At 46.1% G+C, this 25131-nt stretch overlaps 1 protein-coding gene across 1 annotated transcript in view; it reads left to right on the top strand.

Annotated features, from left to right (window-relative positions):
* LOC119975536 (complement C4-like) overlaps window positions 1-25131 on the top strand; it is a 166382-nt gene that overhangs the window by 77206 nt on the left and 64045 nt on the right. Inside the window, exons 24-26 of the mRNA XM_038815328.1 lie at window positions 4226-4429; window positions 14801-14876; window positions 21432-21585. Of these exons, the coding sequence (XP_038671256.1) occupies window positions 4226-4429; window positions 14801-14876; window positions 21432-21585 (434 nt within the window). The remainder of the gene's footprint in view (window positions 1-4225; window positions 4430-14800; window positions 14877-21431; window positions 21586-25131) is intronic.

The raw sequence follows: 25131 nt of genomic DNA, 5'->3' as shown, positions 1-25131 counted from the left end.
CGTTGTCCTGGAGGCCGAGATAAAGGGTTGGTGGCGACCCAGGGAGCCTGAAAGGACAGGTCGCAGACCAGGAGAACCAGTCCTGGCGACAAAATATTTAAACTGTTGGCCTGCCAGTGGGAATTGAGGGCAGAGACCAGCCAACTACGTGGTCGAGATTCTGGGCAACCTTTTTGGAAGGGACTCCTTCACCAAGCCACAAGAAATCAACAGGGTCCACAGGTAGTTCGGAACAAAGCCCAATGACGGTTACAGACGGGCGCGATAATAGCCAAGCTGCACAGATATCAGAATAGGTATAGGATTCTGCTCTGCACAGCAGTCAAAAGGAAGTCTTTGGGGCAGAAACAAGATAAGAATATATATATCAAGACATCGGGCGGACCTGGAGAAGCACAGAGCCAAATTTAACCATGCGAATTCAGCTCTGCGCAGAAACAATGTTAGATTGGGGATGTTTTTTTCACAGCCTGAACAAAGAACAGTATTGTAGTACCCCCGCAGAGGCGGATGAGTTTGTCCATAAAAACTGACCACACAAACGGCAAACGAGGCAACAGTGAGGATGACAGAGAAAAAGTGAAACTAGCTCGTAGGAAGGAAGGGATCAGGGAGCAGAGCGCGGAGGATGGTGAGGAACAGACAGAGATTATACCAACGGAGCTGGCATACCAGGTATGATTAAGGAACTCGGAATGTTAATGAAGATGGGGGCAGTGGACCCAGGTGAGAAGGAATTCCTGTTCTTCTCACAAGTACACAAGGTCTACATCCGTATCAACTTCTTTGTAGCGGGGAAATCAGTGCTTCCAGAAATAGTCAGAGTCGAATACTCCGTGATTGTAATCTCCAACCACACGTCACACAACATGGATGAGAGGTTGCAGAGGAGCCATGCACAAAGACCCACATGGAGATTGGACACGGCCCTCTTGGCTGAAAAGGCCTTCAGTCGGAACACATGATAGACCATAGATAATACGTCATAGACAACCGCAATGGAGGAGTCTCACTTTTCCCATTCTGTGAGGCACTGAAGGTTGTGATTAGAGAAGAAATGATTGCCTACAAGGTTGGGAGAGATATTAAAGACAGTGTGACGAGGCAGCAACTTATTTACTCCATACTGGAGGTCGACAGACAGCTCTCCAAGGCCCCGACCTTATAGTTTCTGGGGGCGAAGCAAAAGCTCCAAATCGACTTTAACCTACTGTCCTCCAGGGAAGGAGTGTACCAACACCACAAGACACAGGGGACCTTTTATGAGCATGAAGACAAGGCTAGCTGCTTGCTGGCTCACCAGCTGAGACAACAGGCAGACACGAAGGAACAGCACAGATACAGGACAGCAGAGACAGACTATTAGCCCAAACAAAAATGGTCAACGAAGCATTCGAATCCTTCTATCGGGGACTATACACCTCTGAGCACCCCTACGGGGACTCTGATGAAATGATTCCTCAATGGACTGGACATGCCAGCCGTGGGAGATGATAGCTGCAGGGAGGTAGAAGCATCACTAGGAATAGGAGAGGTCATGGAGAGTATCAACTTCATGCAGGTGGGGAAGGTGCCGAGACCCGACGGATTCCTGGTGGACCTTTACAAAACATTCACGTCACCATTCGCCCCGCACCCACGGGAGATGTTCACACTCACAAACGCGGGCAGCCTGTCTCTAACAGTCACCACGCTATCACTGTTTGGAGCCTCCTCAGGCTGGAGCGAAGCACTCATCAGGACCAACTCCACCTATTCCTGTGCAAGGCTAATTCTCATGAAGCTAAAATTGGTCCATAGATCCCATTTGATAGGAACCCGAATGGGCAGGTTCTTCCAGAAAGTGGAGGATCAATGTGAACGGTGCGAGACATGTGGGGTTCTGGAAAGCCTTCTTCTAAGCAATGTCTAAGGTTGTAGAGGTGAGGGTGGAGTTGTGAACAAAAGTGGCAGTCTTTGGGGGATCAGACCAGCCAGAATAATGTATGGGGAAGAGGGTCGACGTGCTTACTTTTGCTTCACTAAATACCTGCCAGAGATTCCTGCTCAGTTGAAGATTAGCAGTACTACCCACAACTGCAGACTGGCTAGCAGAGCCAACGGTACTACAGGGAGCAGACAGAAATGGGAGGGGGAGAAACGTGGGCGCGTGGGGTGGAAGGCATGGAGACAAGAGGAAACAACAAGGGGAAGGCCAGAAAGAGGCTGATAGAGAGACAAGAGGGCCCAACACAAGACCACGTGAAAAACAATCCTCAAATGCAAGCTGACAACAGGATGGGAAGAGGGGAGAAGAAGTGACGGGGGGCTAAGCGATGGGGGGGGGGGGGAGGGAGGGATAAGGAGAGTGCTGCTTAATATAAATACCCAACAACCACAGGGTGAAAGGCGAAAGAAAGGACTATGAAACTTTGAAAAAAGGGAGGTGGGGCAGCAAAGGGGGGAGTGTGAAAGGGTAGCGAGGAAGGGGGGGGGGGGGGCGACACCGAAATAGAACTTATAACTTTTAACCTATCTTTAAAAAAATGTACAGTGTATATAATGTAAAATACTAGTAAAAGTATACATTTTAAAAACACCTGGACAGAAATCAGACTTGGGTTGCGATGTGACAAGCAGCATGTGAGCAACACAAGTGAAAGCAATGACCGCCTCCAGCAAAACTGAACAAATAGAAAAACTGTTGGGAAAAGTTAAAGAAGAAACATTTCTGCAACCGATAGACTCTGAGGCATGCAATGCCAACCCCAAATAAATGCTTCCAGAATCATATCCACTTCTTCTTTGTAGAGGAGATTGGTGATTCCAACAAAGAACAAAGGTAGTTTTTTTTGCAGTCAATGCCTGCTGGAATACCAACGAAACTCGGCCCGATGAGATCTGAATGATGTCGATGATGCAGCAAATATTTACAAGAATGCTTCCAAAGATACGGGACTTCTGTTCTGCAGTTTGGATGGGGACATAAAGTTTGTTCTCCTCGGTGAAGAGTGTGTGTATTTGTGCGTCTGTGTGTTTGTGTCTGCTTTTATGTGTTTGTGTTTTTGTGTGCGTATGTTTGTGTGTTTGTTTGTGTATGCGTCTGTGCGGTTGTCTGTGTATTTGTGTTCGCATGTGTTTGCCTGTGTGTTTGTGTGTGCGTCTGTGTGTCTGTATGTGTGTGATTGTTTGTGTATGCTTTTGTGCGTGTTTGTGTGTTTGATTGTGTGTACGTGTGTGTGTCTGTGCATTTGTATGTGAATTTGTGTTCGTGTTTGGGTGTGTATGTTTGTGTGCTTGTGTGTGTGTTTGTGCGTGTTTATGTTTGTGTACATCTGTGTTTGCATATGTCTTTGCTATTGCACGTGTGTGTTTGTGCGTGGAGACGTGTTTGTGTGTGTTTGAGCCTATGTGTGTGAAAGTGTGTCCCTGGCAGAGGCAAAGCAACTAACAACTCAAACAAACTAAGAAAATCTGCTAAATCATTTATTTGTGACAAATATTCTATCAGGTTGGAACTTCGGGTCCGTTACAATGGAAAACACACATAATGTCGCTGCTTATGATTAAGTTTAACACAGTAGCACAGTGCTCAGCACTGCTGCTTCACAGCGCCAGGGACCCGGGATTGATTCGCGGCTTGGCTCGATGTCTGTGCGGAGTCTGCACGTTCTCCCTCTGTCTGCGTGGGTTTCCTCCGGGTGCCTTGTTTTTTTTCACCCACAAGTCCCTAAGGACGTGCTGTTAGGTGAATTGGACATTCTGAATTCTCCCTCTGTGTACCCGAAGAGGCGCCTGAATGTGGCGATTAGGGGATTTTCACAGTAACTTTATTGCAGTTTTAATGTAAGCCTACTTGAGAAACTAATAAAAATTATTATTAGGTTTAGCTGAATATCCAACAAAAAACCAGCCTAATTTCCCAGGGAATCATTACGCTTCATTCCATAACTCAGCCATCTGACAATGGTACAGCAACGGGTCTGTGGCTGCAGCATTGCTCTGTTCAAAGCGAATGGCTGGCGATTGATTACAATATTCCGTTTAACACCGTTCGCAATCAACCAATTAATTCCTACTTTGCGGCTGTAGTTATTGAAAATTTCAGTTTGATCAATTTGAAACAGTTGCCGAATCCTTTCTTGAAACAATTCCGAGTTGGCGAGGGTAGGGTTTTTCCCCCAGTCATTTTAACAGTTTAAAAAGATCGTTTTTAGCATTCTCCATTAATTATGCCCCCTTTTAGGTGACGTGCTGGGAGAATCGGTGCAGAACTGCCTATCGCCGAATGGAATTGATAGGCTAATTCAATTGCCAACAGGGTGCACAGAGCAAACGACATTTCGATTGGCACCAACTGTATTTGCGGTTCATTACCTGGACAAAAGCGACCAATGGATTTGTCTGAAAGCTGAACGGAAAGATGAAGCACTCGGGCATATTAAAGCAGGTGAAGTACGCATTACTGTCATTCGAGTGCTCAGAAACACGTCTTAAATGTTACTAAGAATTAATACAAAGGATATCCTTAGATTTGAACAAAGTGATATCAAATTATGAAAGCATAGAAATACACAAAAACTTTGCTTCTTCCAGGTGTTTGAAGTAACTATCCGTTCATTCCATTGCCCTGCAATTTGCCTCACAGTTTTGTGAATTGTTTTATTGAAATATTTATCGAATGATCTTTTAAACGATCTTCTTTATTATATTTGTGGCACTTTTTCAGACAGTGCCTTCTAGCTCAGAACAGCTCTCTTCCCTATCCTGTCTTGGTCTTTTGCGAATACATTTCATGTGAGTTCTCGGGTCACCAGCCCTCCAGCCACTCGAAAAAGTCTGTTTTTATTTGATCATCAAAACCCTTTTCTGGTTTCGAACACTCACTCAGCTGCCTGTAAGCCTTTTGCCCCAATGAAAATGATTGACATTTTGCTGGTCTCCACGTAGGTCTAATATCTTTTAGCTTCTGCGGCATTTCTGCAGGGCCTTGCCCACCATCCCAAAGTACAGTCTGAAGAAATGGGTACAACACTGGAGCTGGCCGGTAGCCAGTATGGTGGTTTTAGCTGGCAATTGGCTGAGGCCGCTCAGGCCATTAGATGTATGCCCAGCCCGATAACTAATCTGAAAAGTATCTTGACAAATCATCTTTCACAACAATGAAGGAGACGCAAAGTCTTCTTGGCTTATGTTACAGTTCCAGCAACACTATTTTGCAGAAGGAGGCTACTGGGCCCATCGGGTTTGCACTGACCCTCGGAAAGAGCACCCCACCCAGGCCTATGCCCCCACCTTATCCCTGTAACCTAGCCATTATGCTTTCAGTTATTAGATATTTGTTTTTGTTAACCAGTTAAGTATTATGTTTAGAGATAGAGAAATACAGCACAGAACAGGCCCTTCGGCCCACGATGTTGCGCCGAACTTTTGTCCTAGGTTAATCATAGAATTTTGGACAATTTGTCATGGCCAATCCACCCAACCTGCACATCTTTGGACTGTGGGAGGAAACCGGAGTACCCGGAGGAAACCCACGCAGTCACGGGGAGGATGTGTAGACTCCACACAGACAGTGACCCAAGTCGAAATCGAACTTGGGACCCTGGAGCTGTGAAGCAATTGTGCTATCCACAATGCTACCGTGCTGCCCTTAAGACGTTAACCTACACTCCCTTATTCTACCCTAATCCAAGTACCTATCCAATAGCCGTTTGAAGGTCCATAGATTTTCCGACTCAACTACTACCACAGGCAGTGCATTCCATGCCCCCACTACTCTCTGGGTAAAGAACCTACCTCTGACATCCCCTCTATATCTTCCACCATTTATCTTAAATTTATGTCCCCTTGTAATGGTGTGTTCCACCCGGGGAAAAAGTCTCTGACTATCTACTCTATCTATTCCCCTGATCATCTTATAAACCTCTATCAAGTCGCCCCTCATCCTTCTCCGTTCCAATGAGAAAAGGCCCAGCACCCTCAATCTTTCCTCGTATGACCTACTCTCCATTCCAGGCAACATCCTGGTAAATCTCCTTTGCACCTTTTCCAAAGCTTCCACATCCTTCCTAAAATGAGGTGACCAGAACTGCACACAGTACTCCAAATGTGGCCTGACCAAGGTTTTGTACAGCTGCATCATCACCTCACGGCTCTTAAATTCAATCCCTCTGCTAATGAACGCTAGCACACCATAGGCCTTCTTCACAGCTCTATCCACTTGAGTGGCAACTTTCAAAGAACAATGAACATAGACCCCAAGATCTCTCTGCTCCTCCACATTGCCAAGAACCCTACCATTAACCCTGTATTCCGCATTCAGATTTGTCCTTCCAAAATGGACAACCTCACACTTGTCAGGGTTAAACTCCATCTGCCACTTCTCAGCCCAGCTCTGCATTCTATCTATGTCTCTTTGAAGCCGACAACAGCCCTCCTCACTATCCACAACTCCACCAATCTTCGTATCATCTGCAAATTTACTGACCCACCCTTCAACTCCCTCATCCAAGTCGTTAATGAAAATCACAAACAGCAGAGGACCCAGAACTGATCCCTGAGGTACGCCACTGATAACTGGGCTCCAGGCTGAATATTTGCCATCCACCACAACTCTCTGTCTTCTATCGGTTAGCCAGTTTGTTATCCAACTGGCCAAATTTCCCACTATCCCATGCCTCCTTACTTTCTGCATAAGCCTACCATGGGGAACCTTATCAAATGCCTTACTAAAATCCATGTACACTACATCCACTGCTTTACCTTCATCCACATGCTTGGTCACCTCTTCAAAGAATTCAATAAGACTTGTAAGGCAAGACCTACCCCTCACAAATCCGTGCTGACTATCCCTAATCAAGCAATGCCTTTCCAGATGCTCAGAAATCCTATCCCTCAGTACCCTTTCCATTACTTTGCCTACCACCGAAGTAAGACTAACTGGCCTGTAATTCCCAGGGTTATCCCTATTCCCTTTTTTGAACAGGGGCACGACATTCGCCACTCTCCAATCCTCTGGTACCACCCCTGTTGACAGCGAGGACGAAAAGATCATTGCCAACGGCTCTGCAATTTCATTTCTTGCTTCCCATAGAATCCTTGGATATATCCCGTCAGGCCCGGGGGACTTGTCTATCCTCAAGTTTTTCAAAACGCGCAACACATCTTCCTTCCTGACAAGTATCTCCTCAAGCTTATCAGTCTGCTTCACGCTGTCCTCTCCAACAATATGGCCCCTCTCATTTGTAAATACTGAAGAAAAATACTTGTTCAAGACCTCTCCTATCTCTTCAGACTCAATACACAATCTCCCGCTACTGTCCTTAATCGGACCTACTCTCACTCTAGTCATTCTCATATTTCTCACGTATGTGTAAAAGGCCTTGGGGTTTTCCTTGATCCTACCCGCCAAAGATTTTTCATGCCCTCTCTTAGCTCTCCTAATCCCTTTCTTCAGTTCCCTCCTGGCTATCTTGTATCCCTCCAGCGCACTGTCTGAACCTTGTTTCTTCAGCCTTACATAAGTCTCCTTCTTCCTCTTAACAAGACATTCAACCTCTCTTGTCAACCATGGTTCCCTCACTCGACCATCTCTTCCCTGCCTGACAGGGACATACATATCAAAGACACGCAGTACCTGATCCTTGAACAAGTTCCACATTTCACTTGTGTCCTTCCCTGACAGCCTATGTTCCCAACTTCTGCACTTCAATTCTTGTCTGACAGCATTGTATTTACCCTTCCCCCAATTATAAACCTTGCCCTGTTGCTCGTACCTATCCCTCTCCATTACTAAAGTGAAAGTCACAGAATTGTGGTCACTACCTCCAAAATGCTCCCCCACTAACAAATCTATCACCTGCCCTGGTTCATTACCAAGTACTAAATCCAATATGGCCTCCCCTCTGGTCGGACAATCTACATACTGTGTTAGAAAAGCTTCCTGGACACACTGCACAAACACTACCCCATCCAAACTATTTGATCTAAAGAGTTTCCACTCAATGTTTGGGAAGTTGAAGTCGCCCATGACTACTACCCTGTGACTTCTGCACCTTTCCAGAATCTGTTTCCCAATCTGTTCCTCCACATCTCTGCTGCTATTGGGGGGCCTATAGAACACTCCCAACAAGGTGACTGCTCCTTTCCTATTTCTAACTTCAACCCATATTACCTCAGTAGGCAGATCCCCCTCGAACTGCCTTTCTGCAGCTGTTATACTATCTCTAATTAACAATGCCACCCCCCCACCTCTTTTACCATCCTCCCTAATCTTGTTGAAACATCTATAACCAGGGACCTCCAACAACCATTTCTGCCCCTCTTCTATCCAAGTTTCCGTGATGGCCACCACATCGTAGTCCCAAGTACCGATCCATGCATTAAGTTCACCCACCTTATTCCTGATGCTTCTTGCATTAAAGTATACACACTTCAACCCATCTCCTTGCCTGCAAGTACTCTCCTTTGTCATTGTTACCTTCCCCACTGCATCACTACGTGCTTTGGCGTCCTGACTATCATCTACCTTAGTTGCTGGACTACAGATCCGGTTCCCATTCCCCTGCCAAATTAGTTTAAACCCTCCCGAAGAGTACTAGAAAACCTCCCCCCCAGGATATTGGTGCCCCTCTGGTTCAGATGCAACCCGTCCTGCTTGTACAGGTCCCACCTTCCCCAGAATGCGCTCCAATTATCCAAATACCTGAAGCCCTCCCTCCTACACCATTCCTGCAGCCACGTGTTCAACTGCACTCTCTCCCTATTCCTAGCCTCGCTATCACGTGGCACCGGCAACAAACCAGAGATGACAACTCTGTCTGTCCTGGCCCTTAACTTCCAGCCTAACTCCCTAAACTTGTTTATTACCTCCACACCCTTTTTCCTACCTACATCGTTGGTACCAATGTGCACCACGACTTCTGGCTGCTCACCCTCCCCCTTCAGGATCCTGAAGACACGATCAGAGACATCCCTGGCCCTGGCACCCGGGAGGCAACATACCTTTCGGGAGTCTCGCTCGCGACCACAGAATCTCCTATCTATTCCCCTAACCATTGAATCTCCTATTACTATTGCTTTTCTATGCTCCCCCCTTCCCTTCTGAGCCCCAGAGCCAGACTCAGTGCCAGAGACCTGGCCGCTGGGGCCTTCCCCCGGTAGGTCATCCCCCCCAACAGCATCCAAAACGGTATACTTGTTTTGAAGGGGAATGGCCACGAGGGATCCCTGCACTGTCTGCCTGTTAGTTTTCTTTCCCCTGACTGTAACCCAGCTACTCTTGTCCAGTACCTTTGGTGTGGCTACCTCCCTGTAACTCTTCTCTATGACCCCCTCTGCCTCCCGGATGATCCGAAGTTCATCCAGCTCCAGCTCCAGTACCTTAACACGGTCTCTGAGGAGCTGGAGTTGGGTGCACTTCCCGCAGGTATAGTCAGCGGGGACACCAGTGGTATCCCTCACCACCCACATCCTACAGGAGGAGCATGCAACTGCCCTAGCCTCCATCCCCTCTTACTTTACAGAATTAGCTGCCCTGTGGACCAACTGGACCTCCGCCCTCCGACTCTGCTTCCAGTCAGCTGTACTCTAAACTCCTGGCTCCCTTCACGCTCTTTGATAAATATAGGAAATGAAATGTAAGGAGCACCTTACTCCCTCCTCACCTAACTCCCTCAGTCACCAAACTCTCACTGTAGCACTCAAATGCCACAAGCTCAGCACTCAGTGCAAACAAAGTCTGCACTGTATCTAGCCCCTATTTATACTGTGACTCTAGCTTCTAAAAACTGGCCTAATGCAATTAACTAATTAACAAGCTCCAGCTGCAAGTAAGTCCAAGTAGAACCTTGTTTAAAGCTGATTCAAAATTCACCTTCTTATAGACCAAACAGCAACTTTTAAGTTAATTAACTAAATAAAAGAAATACTAGACTTTAAATAACCCTTATACTCCCTCAGTCACCAAACTCTCACTGTAGCACTCAAATGCCACAAGCTCAGCACTCAGTGCAAACAAAGTCTGCACTGTATCTAGCCCCTATTTATACTGTGACTCTAGCTTCTAAAAAACTGGCCTAATGCAATTAACTAATTAACAAGCTCCAGCTGCAAGTAAGTCCAAGTAGAACCTTGTTTAAAGCTGATTCAAAATTCACCTTCTTATAGACCAAACAGCAACTTTTAAGTTAATTAACTAAATAAAAGAAATACTAGACTTTAAATAACCCTTATACTCCCTCAGTCACCAAACTCTCACTGTAGCACTCAAATGCCACAAGCTCAGCACTCAGTGCAAACAAAAATTATATCTTACAATCAAACTGGATGACGCAGAAACCAACAAATCTCAATTGAACTTTTCCAACTAATGTTGGAATGTTCCGATTTTCTCTCTTTACAAAACCATCGCCACCTTCTCCCATTCTGCCTTCCCCAATTTAACCCTCTTAACCCCCCCCCCCCCCCCCCCCCCCGACCGCTCAATCCTCCAAAGAAGTCAATGAACGGCTTCCCCCTCCGAGCAAACCCCTCAGCCAAAGCCCAGCAGGACGAACGGGACCTTCTCCAGCCTCAGGAATTCCGACAGATCACTCAGCCACACGTCTGTGTCCCTCCATCCAAGCAACGTCCATCTCTGGGCTGTCAGGGAGTCAAATACCAAAACATCTGCCTCTCTCGCCCCTCGGACTTCCAGGTCTTAGGACACCACGAATATCCCTAACTGGATTCCTTCAGGGCCACCTATAAACATCCACCACTGCCCGCCCCTGCCCCCAGCACCTCAGACATTACGTCCGCAAACCCCTACCAGAACACATTTAGCTTCAGACATGCCCTGAAGGTGTGTATGTGCTTCATGGGCCGCCCCGCGCACCGCCCACATCTAACCTCTACTCCCTCAAAACAAACTCTCATCCGTCTTACCGTCATATGAGTCCTATGAAGTACGTTAAACACCTTCCCTATTCCCCTCCCTATCTCTCCTTCGACATTACGTAATCCTGCACCTCATGGGCAGTATCCCAGGAAAAGACGGTGCCCACATCGAGACACCCTCCAGCCCCAAATGCTGTCTCCACACCCCCGCATGCCCTCAAGGTCGACATCATCACTGGGCTCACGTAGTACCTGCTGATGAGAAAGGAAGAGGCCCTGTTAACAAAACCCTTAAAGTCGTTCCCCTGCAAGAAGCTGCCTCCATCCACCCTACCCGAACCTTCCCTTGTTACCCATTTCCTAACCATGGTGATGTTCGCCGACCAGTAGGAGTTAATTATATTCGGTAACACTAGCTCCCCTCATATTCCATGTGACCAGCCTGGTCGGGCGAATCCCATCCGCCCTCCCGTGTGATCAATCATATCCCTTTTTGATCCACCCCCGCCCCCTGTCACACGACCCTCCAGGCTCACCATCGGATGTCCACCACTGATCCTTTTCCAACTGGGCGCATTAACCACACCATTGTCGGCAATCCTCCCCTCTCCCCTTCTCCCAAATAAAACATCAACCCCATTCCCCCTCCCTGCACCTACCTGCTGACAATCCCCTAATACACGCCTGTTAACTAACTCGCCCAGATAGCATGGTGGCCCCTCCCAACACACCCACACCGATTCCCCTCCATCTTCATCCACGCTCCCCCAGAATGCAACAAAATATACACTTACCCTTGATGTTACGCCATGAAAGGCCGGCCCTCCAAAAGAAACACTTCAAAGGGAAACGTTTGCAGAGAACAAACAAAGAAACAATCACATAAACTCTTTCAAAGTCCAATGTCCTTCTCCTGGCAGTCCACTGTCCCTCATGAACACCATCGCCTCTTCTGGCTTGCCAAAATAATACTGGCGCTTCTGAAAAGCCACCCAGAAGCAGGCTGGGTATAGCACCCCAAACGTCACCCCCTTCTTGAAGAGGGCAACCTTGACCCGATTAATTCCAGCCTCCCTCTTCCGCAGTTCTGCACCCAGGTCCTGGTACACCCGTAGCTCTTTCCCTTCTCAGGTGCACTTCCTCCTCTGCGTCGGCCACCGAAGGATCCTCTCCTTATCCAGAAAGCGGTGCAACCGCATCGCTATCGCCCTTGGTTGCTCGCCCGTTTGTGGCTCCCTCATCAGTACCCTGTGTGTTCGGTTGACTTCCACGGGCCAGTCAAAGGTTCCTTTCCAATCAACTGCTCCAACATTTTGGCCCCGTATGTGCCGGCCTCTGCACGTTCGATGCCTTTGGACATCTACGCCATCCTCCAATTTTATCTTCTGGAGCAGTTCCCCAGATCCTCCCTCCACCTCCTTCAGCCTCTTCTGGGTCTCCCCATTTGTCCCCGCCTCGGCCTACAACGAGGCTAACTCTTCCTCTTGCTCCTCTACCACTTTCTGTGTAGACTGGCCCTGGGATTTCAGTCTTTCCACCGCTGTCTCGGTCCCTGCTTTGATCTGTTCCTCGACGTTGGTCAGGTCTTCTTGGGCCTCCTTCATCGGCTGGCTCAACTTGCGTTGAAAAACTCCACTGGCTGTTCTGCTGAACACTAGGTAGGCAAAACAACCCTTTGCCACTCTCCATTTTATCCTGTGGTGCAGCTCAAAGATCCATCCACCAGCAATAGCAGAGGAGTAACATTTTCTCCAGATACACCTTCAGCTCTTCCCATCAAAAGCTTCGCCCTTCGGATGGGGAAAAGACCAGAAAAAACCGCCTTGAGCGGGAGCCACCAACTGTGGGCAGCACAATGATTAGCACCATTGCTTCACAGCTCCAGGGATCGATTCCCGACTTGGGTCACGGTCTGTGGCGTCTGCACGTTATCCTCGTGTCTGCGTGGGTTTCCTCCGGGTGCTCCAGTTTCCTCCCAAAGTCCAAAGATGTGCTGTTAGGTAATTTGGACATTCTGAATTATCCCTCTGTGTACAAGAATAGGCACCGGAATGTGGCAACTAGGGGCTGTTCACAGTAACTTCATTACAGTGTTAATGTAAGCCTACTTGTGATAATAAAGATTATTATTATATGCGACCGCTCACTACATGGCCTCAAACGGATATCCGTAATTCTCCGCTTTTCATTTCTCACCCCAAACAGTCCCTCGACTGAGTAGTGTATTCGGCCACATTATGCTTAGCCTGTCAGAGCCAACGACTATTTTGCACCGGAAAAAAAGTCATCAGCCAGAAAAGGGAGTTCTTGTTGCTTGTGGAATGACCATAGATTTTTAATTCCAGATGTTTAATGAAATCAAATGTCACCATCTATTGTACGTGTGATTTGAACCAGTGTCTCCAGAGCATCACTCTTGGTCTCTGGATTACTAGCCAAGTGATAACACTGCTACACCACCACCATATCGCAACTGAGCGATGCTTAAGTACGGTTAGCTTGGCTGAATCGTTCCTTGGTATTCTGCTGCCTCTTTATTTCATCGGAAAATATTAGGTACTGGGCAGAAAGTCACAAGAGTTTTTAGAGTGAGTCACTATTGATGAAGGTTGCCAACGTGAACGATTTTTGGACATACATGCCCTCGAGTTCCTTTGCTGCTGCAGCCCCTTTGGAATTTCTCCAATAATTTTACCTTTTCTCCTCTCCTACATCCCGCCAAAATAACTGCATTACATTTCATCCAGCACTTGGTCGCACATTTCACCAGCACATCGAGGTGATCTTACGTCCAGCATTATCCTTTTCACGATTCACAATCCTCCCACGTTCGTATCATCTCAAATTTATGGATCATTCCCTATATATAATATGTATATTACATCTCAAGAAAAACAAGGCTTCTAACCTTCTTCGCCTCCATGTTCCAGTCGCCTTTTTACACCTTCACCGGCTCTGATGCTATGATTATTGCCCTTAATTGTTTCCCTTGTGACACTTGGTCCACTTGACCCATCCCATTTAAAGAACCAGATCCTGCTATTCCCCCATGTGTACTATACCTTAAATAGCCTGATTTCAACAGACAATTTCGCTTGCTCCTCGTTTCCATTATTATTCCAGTATCCATCAAAATAATTAAAATAGACCATTAAAACATTTCTCATAATTCTAGTACTACTCATAGCACTATGAGGCAGCGAGTTCCACAAATTCGCCACTCTCTGAAGACGTTGCTCGTCTTCATCTCAGTTCTAAATATACCGCCTCTCTGCAACCCGAGAGGTTGTGTGTGGCAATGTGTGCAACAGCCTGTGTGCCATTTGTGTGCGTGCGAAAATGTGTAAGAAACTGCATGTGTGTGACATGGAAAGCACATAGGCGTGTGTGGATGCGTGAGATCATATGTGTGAGATTGCGCGTATGTGTGCTATTCCGATGAGATAGGCTATTTGTTCAAGCCTATGTATGTGTCTGTGTCGGCTCGTTTGTGTGGAAATGTGAGTGGAAGTGTTGATGTACACGTGCGAATGTGGGACTTTATGTGTCCAAGAGGGTATAGGTTTACTCTTATCCCGATTCAGGCCGACGTTACTTTTGGAAGAAGGTGAAATGCCACTGTCTGAAGTGATAACTCAGTTTCCTTCTCCCTGACTTGCTGAGCACTTCCTGCTTATGTTTCACGCCTTCCCAATGTGCTAGTTACTCTCAGGTGGACCCCTGGCTCCACCTTATTAACCTGAAGTCAGTCCAACCTGCAAAGTCTGCCGTTTGTATCAAGTCTCACCCCAGGCATCTGAACACTGCTCACCTGGCACCTCCTGAACAATAAGATGTGTTTGAAAAGGTGGAAGGAAACAGCCAACAATACGATAGAGAGAGTTATTGGCTGCAGTAGGGGATTCAGCACAATTACCAAATGGTGCATTATTTGTTGCAGGGTACCAGAGGATATTGGAGCACAAAGGGAACGATGGGTCATATGGAGGATACAACCATTACCCCGGCAGTACATGGTGAGATTTTTTTGTGCTTCAAGCTTATGCTTGCCCCGTTCTAATGTAGTTCGCCAGCAAGTTTCCCACATTTCAAATGCTGATAACTAAGTGCCTCAGGGTCTGCCTGTTCGCTTAGAGGGGTTTAATAGTCAAATGGATCTAATTATAATTCAGCATGAATATTAATTTAATGTCACGTGTCAAAAAGTGTTGGAAGGCCATATTGAAACGCCTGCAACGGATAAATAAAATATCTTGAGACCGAAATTGGACTTGTCTTGCAGCACGGAATCCGGGGCACCTTATCAAGCGGCGCTCTGTCTGATATTCGGTTCGACTGGCTCCAAAAAAAGAGAGGAAGTGGGCGACTATTCGACAGGCAGATCATGTGATTCTGCCAAAACTAATTTGGACACAGGGAGAAAGTACAGGACAGAAGAAGGCCAGTCGGACAACAGTACCCGTGTTGGAAAAACTGTACCAAGAGAACGCTGGTAGAGCAGTGCTGAGGGAACTCTAGATATTTGGAGGGGCAGTACTGGGAGCGGACGGCATTCTCGGCGTGACAGTGCCGACGTAGTGTTTAACTGCTGAAGGTACCATATTTGGAGGAAGCGCTAAACCGACTTCTCATTCGTGTTTGCGTAGAATAAATGTTATTGTTTTCACATTGTGCAAGCAAGTGAGTTCTTCCCAGTGAGCTGGCTAATATATTTCTTCTCGACCACTTTGCCTAAAACGGTGATTTATTTTCATCATCAGACTGTTCTTCCTGTGATCTTATTGCGTGCAAAGTATCAGCAATATGCAACAGTCACTCTGAGCCAAAGTTTCTTCTGTGCTAATGCAACATTGGGATGAGTGGATGAAAACGAGCATAGAAATTCGACACGCATCTCCATAGTGAAAAGTTCGCCATTTTTCCAGCGCTCTCCGTTTGGTGATTCCAGTGTCTGAGTTGCGAGAAGTGTCAGGAATTGGTCGTTTCCAGAAATACGGATCGATTCTTCGACAAAAGGTTTCAGAAAATTCTTCATATTATGTTGGGCTCACCTGCCGGTTAATCTCCCCGGCATTTGACGTACAGTCCATTTATCATTTCCCAGAATTGTTATGGCGCAAGAGGACGCCATTTGTGCCATCACGTCTGCACATGCCTCCGAATGAGCAAACTCACCTCGTATCATTTCCCCCATTTACTCCCCGTAACCCTCCACATTCTTACTTCTCCAAGCAAAAGTCTTGTTCCCTTTTGAATACTTCACTTGGATCTCCTTGCACCACACTCTCAGGCAGTGCATTTCAAAGTCAAACCACTAGCTGTGTAAGACGTTTCTCCTCATGTCACAATTTCTTCTTTTGTGCAATACTGTAAATCTGCCCTCCTCTCCTTCTGGACCTTTTCACTCCCGGGAACAGTTTCTTCCGATCCAATCCCTCCAGATTCCGCATAATTTTATGTACTTCTATCAAATCTCCTCAGTCTACGACCGTCAGGAAAATTCTCTTAACTTATCCAGTCGATGGCCATCACTAACAATTCTCATCGCCGGAACTATTTCCTTGAAGTTATTCAGCTTCATCTACAATGACTTCACATCGTTCCTGAAATGTGGCACCCAGAACGTGATGGATTACTCCAGCTGAGGTCAAACTCGTCACTTTTACAAACTCAATTTAACCTCTTTGTTTTTTACTCTATGCCCAGATTATGAAACCCACGATGCCGTTGGCTTCAATAGTCGCATCATCAACTTGCCCTATCACGATCAATGACTTATACACATACACACCCAGAGCCCTCGGCTCCTGAAACCTCTTTATAGTTGTCGTCTTTACTTTATATAGTCTCTCCATGTTCTTCCTACCAAAATGAATTATCACAATTCTTCACACTGAACTTAGTTTGCCACATTCCCGCCCAGATTACCAAGTGCTCCGTAACATTTCCATTTCTGCCCATCCTCCTCACCGTTTACAGCACTTACCCATTTTATGTCTTCCACAAACTTTGAAATTGCCCCTATACACCAAGGTTTAAGCCAGTAGTATACATCACTAAAAGCAGTCGTTCCAATACTGACCCCTGGGGAGCACCATTACAAATTAACACTCAGCAAGAAAAACATACAGTAACCATAATTCTTTATTTGTTAAGCCAATTCCATCTCTAAGTTGCCACTGTCCATATTACTCCATGAGCTATTCCTTTTCTTCCAAGTCTTTCTCTAACACCTTTCAGATCTCCGTGTACACCGCACCAACAGCATTACCCTCATCAACCCTTTCTTTTACCTCCTCAAAAAAACTCCAGCAAGTTAGTTAAACCTGATTTTCCCTTAAGAACCTCTTTCTGGATTTCCTGAATGAACTCACATTTGTCCATGTAACGATCAAGTTTGTTTCGAATTATTGTTTTCAGATGTTTCCCGACGTCAAATTGAAACTGACCTGCCAGTGGCCATTGTGCTTACCTCACATCCTTGCGTGAACAAGGATGTAATGTTTTACACGTTCTGAACCCCGACTCTGAGGAAGATTCGTTTCTTTTAAATCACGCCACAATATCTCCTGTTTCATTTTTAATACTTTTGAATGGTTTCTATTGAATCTCCAATCATTTCATTTCTCTCCTCATTGGACAGATTGCGTAGTTGCAGAATGGCGGAATTTTCTATTATTTCTGCTCCATATTTTCTGTCTCCATTAACTCACTCTACCCACCCCCTTTCTGACTGCACATTTCTTTTTTTTTCCGTGTAGCTTTTTTTGGATTGGATCTAAATGAGGCTCTCGGCTGCTCGTGACATTCACATTCAGTGTCCACCCACGGCGCAGATATCTCCGAGACATTCAAAACCCCTCGAACAGTCATTCTTGCCACATTCATAGGCCCACGCTCAATGACATGTGCCGCTTTACATACAGTATAAAAATCCTCTCTTCCTCCGTTACAATCCAACCTGTCTTAATCAAAATGTTTCATTATATATTGCATTTGATCTGACATAATGCCCCGACCTCGCCTCCGTCCCAATCTGTCCTAAACAAATGACTCGACTTTCTCCCTTGACAACCCAGCACAATGAAGTTCCAGCCCTGCATCACATTAAGCTCTTCTATTGCCTTCTCTTGCGTGTACGCATCTTAATCCAGCAATCCTCCCCTCAACGGTCAGACATTTACATCCATCTCTCATATCCTGCCTCTAACTGGAACTCTACTTTCTGGTTTCAGAACCGTCCTTTCTTTTTTTCATTCAGCAATGCCGGTGTGCCATTGGCCATTTTAATTTCTCCCTCCTCTCACGTGCCTCCTGCTCAACATTCTGGAATCTATTCCATCAGATGCACCACCGACATATTTAACACAACGGCTGCCAAGGGCAATAGTAATGTTGTCTATTATGCCAAATTATGTCAATCAGAGGCTGAACACCAACTCTCTGGATCTTCTCCTACCTCCGCCCGTACTGTAAAGTGACCATCAAATATCATGCATTGGTCCCAGGGCTGCCACTGAGCTAATCTCTTATGGATATATTCTCTGTACACATCCTACCTCTCAGATTTCACCTCTCGATTCTGCCTCCTCCTCTGGATCCTCCCACAGCATTCCTCTGGAAGACCTTTTCCTTCAGCCTGACCTCATCCACAATTGAACTAATTTTGGATTCGCGTGACTAGTTTTCTCGCTCTGTCTGGTTTTCCACCACTTATAATCTCGGATATCACTCATTCCCTCCGTCAATTCAACAGATTCAACTTCCTTAATTGTAACCATCTCGCCTTCACCATGGACGACCCGGCGCCTCCATCCTCCTCCAGAAAAGCCTGAGGGATCTCAGCTTCTTCCATCCGCATTCCATGTACCACCACCCTCCTCTGCCCGGCTGAACCTGAACTCTTTGTAACCAACGTTGACTTTCTCTCACCGCACTCTTCCCAAATCAAATGAGTTGTTATTGGTGTCCAAGTGTCCAAGCAATTTTTCCGGAACATTGATAATGTTTTCGCTGCAATTTCGTGCTCTTGAGCCAGAATGCACATCTTCATCCTGGACACTTCGAATTTCTGCCCTTCTCTGACGGTCTGATCATTTATCTCCAACAGGTTCGTTCACTTCCCCAAATTCTCTGTCGCCATGTCTGGCTAAAGGCCATAAACCCATTGATACTCGTACATACCTCAACTACACACCTTCACACTGTACTTGATATCTGAACTCCATTAAATTCCCCGAGTTCTTTTTTTGCCTGACGATACAAGCTGCCGTGACCGTGCTTCTGAAACATCTTGTTTTCCCACCCTCATCGACGGGCTCTCACATGACTGAGCCATTTGCCAGATTTATCCTCTCACCCATTCCCCTTACTCCGCCAACCACCAGAGGATTCCATCTGTCACTTCTATCCCTCCACCCTTTGTTCGATGGACCACCTCCCCTTTTTTATCACCCACATGATGCGAGCGCCAAACATTTCTTCCCCTCTGTTCTAATTCCACAGCCATTCCCTGGAAAATTCCTTGTTCCATTCCTTCTGTGCCACCAAAGCTTTGTGCACTTCCTACGGCATCTTTCGTTTGAAGCGCAGTACATATAGCGCTTCCACCTTCACTGCCTCTCTCCACTCCGATGTGGCGATGCCGGTGTTGAGAAACTATGACATCTTCTGCGCAGCCTTCAACACGTCATCAATGGAGATGAACATCTTGCCAAGGTCATCCCCACATCCCCACTACGTGGCTTCAAACAAGCGTGCAACCTCAAACAAACCATTGTTTGCAGCAAACAGCCCAGCGTTCAGAACAGCAACCACGACACCACGCAACTTTGCCATGGCAATCTCTGTAAGACGTACCAGATCATTGACTTGAGTACCAACATTACACGTGAGAACACCACCCACAAGGTACACAGTACATACTCGTCTGACTCGGCCAATGTTGTCTACTCAAATGCTACCGGAAAGGATGTCCTGAAGCGTGGTAGATTGGCGAGGCCATGCAGATGTTGTAACAACGGATGAACAGACATTGCGTGACTATCGCCGGGCAGGAATGTTCCCTTCCAGTTGGGGAACACTTCAGCAGTCAAGGGCATTCAGCCTCTGATCTTCAGTAAAGCTTTCTCCAAGGCAGCCTTCAGGGTGCACGACAAGAGTTGCCGAGCAGAAACTTATCGCCAGGTTCTGAGTACAGATAAGTATGGCGTCAACTGCGATCTTAGATTCATGTCGCCCTACATTGGCTCACCACCATCTGGCCTGGGCTTGCGACATCCTACCAACTGTCCTGGCTTCAGACAATTTACACCTCTATAACCTCGGGTTATCTCTGTATCTGGCACTGTAAAGACTTAATTATCTTAAAATGCTTGCATTCAAAGTAACGTCTTGCATCGTTGACTTTGTCAATATATATGTTTCTGGAACCTACCTCTTCATTCACCTTAGGAATGAGCAGTGCTCCGAAAGCTAGTGATTTGAAACAAACCTGTTGGACTTTATCCTGGTTTTGTAAGACGTCTTGCTTCCCTCTTCTCTGTGCAGGACTTATAAAACTCCTTCCAGGCGAAGTAACAATTTGTATGCACCTATATCAATGAACATTGTTGTATTCGTTGCTTGCAATGTGATATCCTGGACACCGGGGAGCCCAAATACATCGTGGATCATTGCGTTTTGGAATTTTTCTGTTCAGTCCACACACATGACCCAAACAATAAACAGCCAACCAATGTCAGTTCTCCACTTTTGACTCATGCTACCATCTGTAACCATCCTCCTGTAATGTCTCAAGGAGGCACAACACAAGCTCGAGGAACAGCACCTTAGATTTCCATGTGGTACGATACAGCGTCTGGATTCAATACTGCAAATTTTATACTGGCAGTTCCCTTGTGCTTTTTGAATAATGTTGTAATTGTAATCTTGTGGGGTTTTTGTTTTCTCTGTGTGTTACGATCCCGGACAGGACATTTCATTATTCTGCCATTGGCGACATCATTGTTTCTATACTTGTCCCATTACTACTGCCGAAGGTTCCATCCCCCAACACATTTGGCAATGAATATATCCTGTCTTCCACCCGATTACAGACTTATAAATATGGAAAACAGGACTACAGTACGAGGGAGCCATTCGGCCTTTTAGCCTGCTCCGCCATTGATTATGTTCTTGGCTGATGATCAAATTCAGTAACCTCATTCCGTCTTCCCCCCAAATCATTTGCTCACCTTCACGCTAAATGCTATATCTAGCTTCTTCTTGAAAACATGCACTTCGAAATTCTTCATTCCATAAGTTTGATGCCGGGCCATAATTCACGGAGTTCTACAACAGCAAAATTGGCGCTGCACCTGGACCAATTTACCGACCGTTAGCACCGGCGCCACGTTGAACGCAATCGATTCCAGAGAATGCAGCACTAGTTTGAAATTATTTACATTTAACAATTCAGTCCACTGGAACGTTGCAAATGTGGCATTGATTTCTATTGCAAGGCACAATAATTGAATGAAGTAGTGTTCATATGTTATTGCATTTCCTGACAATTCTTTTTTTAATTTCAGGTTAACCGCATATATTGTTAAGATTCTCTCAATAGCAATGAGTCAAACCGATGTAAAGAAAGAGCACATTCAACAATCTGTATCATTTTTGCTGAATAGTCAGAAAACAACTGGAGAGTTTTACGACAATTACCCTGTGTTTTCAAGATTACAGGTAAATGGTTCCATTATTCTAGATCTGCAATACACCGGCATGCATAATTCTCCATGATAACGCAATCGCCCTCTGGACACCATTGTATTTCTTGGTCTTCCCGCTTAAGAGTAGAGAGATCGGGTGGTAAATTAAATTAACATTGTGCATTAACTTCCTGTGATACTGAGGGCGCCGTATTCAGTTTGCATATTTTCAAGGAAACTAAAAACCAGGTGGAGCGAATGATGTACAGAGGAAATTAAATTGTATCACTGGTCCTAAATCGCCCAAAACAAATCTCTCTAACTTCCCTCTAATGGACTGGATGGGTGAGTGGGTGGTGAGGGGGACGAAGGGAGAGACAGACGGATGTATGGACAGGGGGCACAATGTGGGGAGGGACAAAAGGAGGGATGGGCAAATTAAAATTAAGGGAAAGAAATGCGTGGAGAAATGCGATCGGCTGGCTCGATGAGGCATTATTGCCATTTTACGTTTTGCACAGCATTCACATCTATCTAGCTTCCTTAGCTTGATACCCTCTTGTGGTGCTCAAAGAGTTTTTTTTTAAATACGTTTAAGGCAACATAGTCATACGTTATTCAGGGAGACAACCCAGCTTTGTTAAAAGCATGTTTCCTCTCTGATTGCCCAGGCAGGCTCCTTTTCAATTTACTCTCCTCTTTATATGGATACGAATGAATCTCCTTTCTACATACGTAGGGTTTAACCTCCTCTGCCAAGAATATGAGAGATTCACCGCTCTACAGAAACACAACTTAACTTCTGCTTAACATGAATAGAAGTTAATCTACTCTCTGCATGACTTCAATATAATTACTTGATTACGTGGATAGAATGTAAACTCCAGTCTACATGAATGGGATTTAACCTCCTCTCAATATGAAGTCGAATTAACCTCCCCTCTACACGAGGACGATTTAACCTACTCTGCATATGAATACGATTTAACATCTTCCCTGCATAAATATGATTCAACCTCTTCTCTTCATGAGTAAGATGCAACCTCCTCTCATATGAATACGTATTAATATCGTCACTGCATGAATGCAATTTAATCGCCTCTCTATGTCAATATAATTTACTCTCCTCTCTGCCCCAATACAATTTAATCTCATGTGTACATCAATGCGATTTAATCTCCTCTCTACATCAATACAATTTAATATCTTTCGATATCAATACAAATTAATCTCTTCTATACTTGAATACAATTTAATCTCTTTCTACATCAATACAATTTAATCTCCTCTCCTCATCAATGCATTTTTTTATAAATTTTTTTTGTTGGGTTTCTGAACAAAGTATATTTACCATTATGCAGACAAAGTAAGATATATATAGAGAGAGAGAGAAAAGAGAAGGACACACACAAACATACCAAAAAATAAATAAGTTAATAATCAAAAGAAATAAAAACTAAAATAAAATAACTGGTAAGGTATTATGCACCAGTTCAACAGCAGCAACTCTGTACAATTGGCAATATTATTTCTAACACATAAGTAGGCATTTGTTTGTGGGAGGATGGGGGGGAACTCGGGAGGTGGATATACATTTGGGTGCCGGAGAAACAATTACAGAAAGAAATACGTGAATGGGTCTGGTGTTAGTGTTGTAACTTGCTTCTCCTGGACGGATTTTGCTGCCGTTGTCATCTTGCGTGCACCTCCACTTCAGCTGCTCATCCCGTCTTTCACCTGGATTTTACATGTTCTCTGTTCCTATAGATGCCAAGTTTGTTATTGTTTCCCGTGCCCTCCTTCCCGCTATCATTTCCTTGCCCCCCCCCCCCCACATCTCTGGTTCTCCTCTATTGTTCTCTGTCTCTTCACTCTTCTCCCCCTCCCCCCTTCTGCCACCTTCCCCCCTCCCCCTCCTGTGGTTCGCCTTTCTCTCCTCTTAGATTTAGCTCCCGCCTCTCCCCCGTCTGTCCATCCCTCTCATGCCTTGGCTACTTTCCCCTGATTCTTGGCTACCAGGCTATTCTTCTGCTTCTTCGTTGGCCACAAACAGGTCCTGGAGCAATTGGGTGAATGACTCCCACGTTCTGTGGAATCCATCGTCCTACCCTCGAATGGCGAATTTGATTTTCTCCATTTGGGGAGATTCGGAGAGGTCGGACAGCCAGGTGCTGCTTTAGGTGGTGCTGCTGACCGCCAGCCGAACAGGATTCTATGGCAGGCGATCAGGGAAGCAAAGGCAAGGGTGTCCGCCCTCCTCCCCAAGAATAGATCTGGCTGGTCTAATACCACAAAGACCGCCACTTCTGGGCATGGCTCCACACTCATCCCCTCCACTTTGCACATTGCCTCGAAGAAGACTGTCCAGTACCCCGCAAATCTGGGGCAAGACCAGAACATGCGGGCATGGTTGGCCGGGCCTCCTTGACACCGTTCACGTCTATCCTCCATGTCCGTGAAGTACCTACTGAGACGGGTTCTTGTTAAGTGGGCTCTATGTGCCACTTTTAGTTGAATCAGGCTGCGCCTTGTGCACGTGGAGGTGGAGTTGACAATATTCAGTGCTTCGCCCCAGAGTCCCCACCCTATTCCAATCCCCAGGTCTTCCTCCAATTTCATTCTTGTTGTGTCCAGTATGGTGTCGGCCCTTTCTACCAGTCGGTCATACATGTCTCTCCAGTTCCCTTTATCTAGGATGGTTATGTCCAGTAACTCTTCCAGTAATGTCTGTAGTGACGGTTGTGGGTACGTACTTGTCTCTTTTTGCAGGAGGTTTTTGAGTTGCAGGTACCTTAGTTCGTTCCACCTGGCTAGCTGGAATTTCTCTGTCAGTTCATGCAGCATTGCAATCCTACTGGCCATGTATAGGCCCGTGACTGTCAGTGTCCCTCCGTCCTGTCCCCACTTTTTGAGGGTTGCTTTAGTCAGCGCTGGTGTGAACGTACCGCTGTTGCAGATGGGAGCTTTGTCTGACATTTTGGTCAGGCCAAATTGCTGCCGTAGTTGGTTCCATGACTGGAGAGTGGCTATCACCATGCTGCTTGGGTGTTATTTGGGTAGGGATGGGAGTGCCGCCGTTGTGAGGGCCCGGATGGAAATCCCCATGCAGGAGGGCTCTTCCACGTGCATCCACTCGGTTTCTAGCTTCTCGATCCATCCTATTGTTCACTCGGCCCTCGCCGCCCAGTGGAAGAGTTGTAGGTTTGGGAGGGCAATCACCCCCCCCCCCCACCCCTGCCCCACTTCCCCGCTGGTATTTGTTTTTTGCAAGGCCTTCTTTGGGATCCTAGCATTTTTCTCCCCCCCCCCCCCCCCCCCCCCCACCCCCCTCCCCTCCCCATACAAACGCCATGATTAGTTTTTCTAGTGCTTTGAAAAGGACCTTGGGGATGTAGATCAGGATGGATCTAAGTGAGAAGAGGTACCTGGGCAGTATGTTCATTTTAATCATCTGAACGCTCCCCGCGAGGGAGAGTGAGAGTGTGTTCCATCTTTGCACGTCCTCTTTTACTTCCTCTGTCAGACTGGTGAGGTTCCACTTGTGGATCCCTTTCCAGTCATGGGCTATTTCGGTCCCCAC

Source organism: Scyliorhinus canicula, chromosome 13 (genome assembly GCF_902713615.1).
Source record: "Scyliorhinus canicula chromosome 13, sScyCan1.1, whole genome shotgun sequence".
NCBI classification, from domain to species: Eukaryota; Metazoa; Chordata; class Chondrichthyes; order Carcharhiniformes; family Scyliorhinidae; genus Scyliorhinus; species Scyliorhinus canicula.
This window is presented reverse-complemented; position numbering and strand designations above follow the sequence as displayed.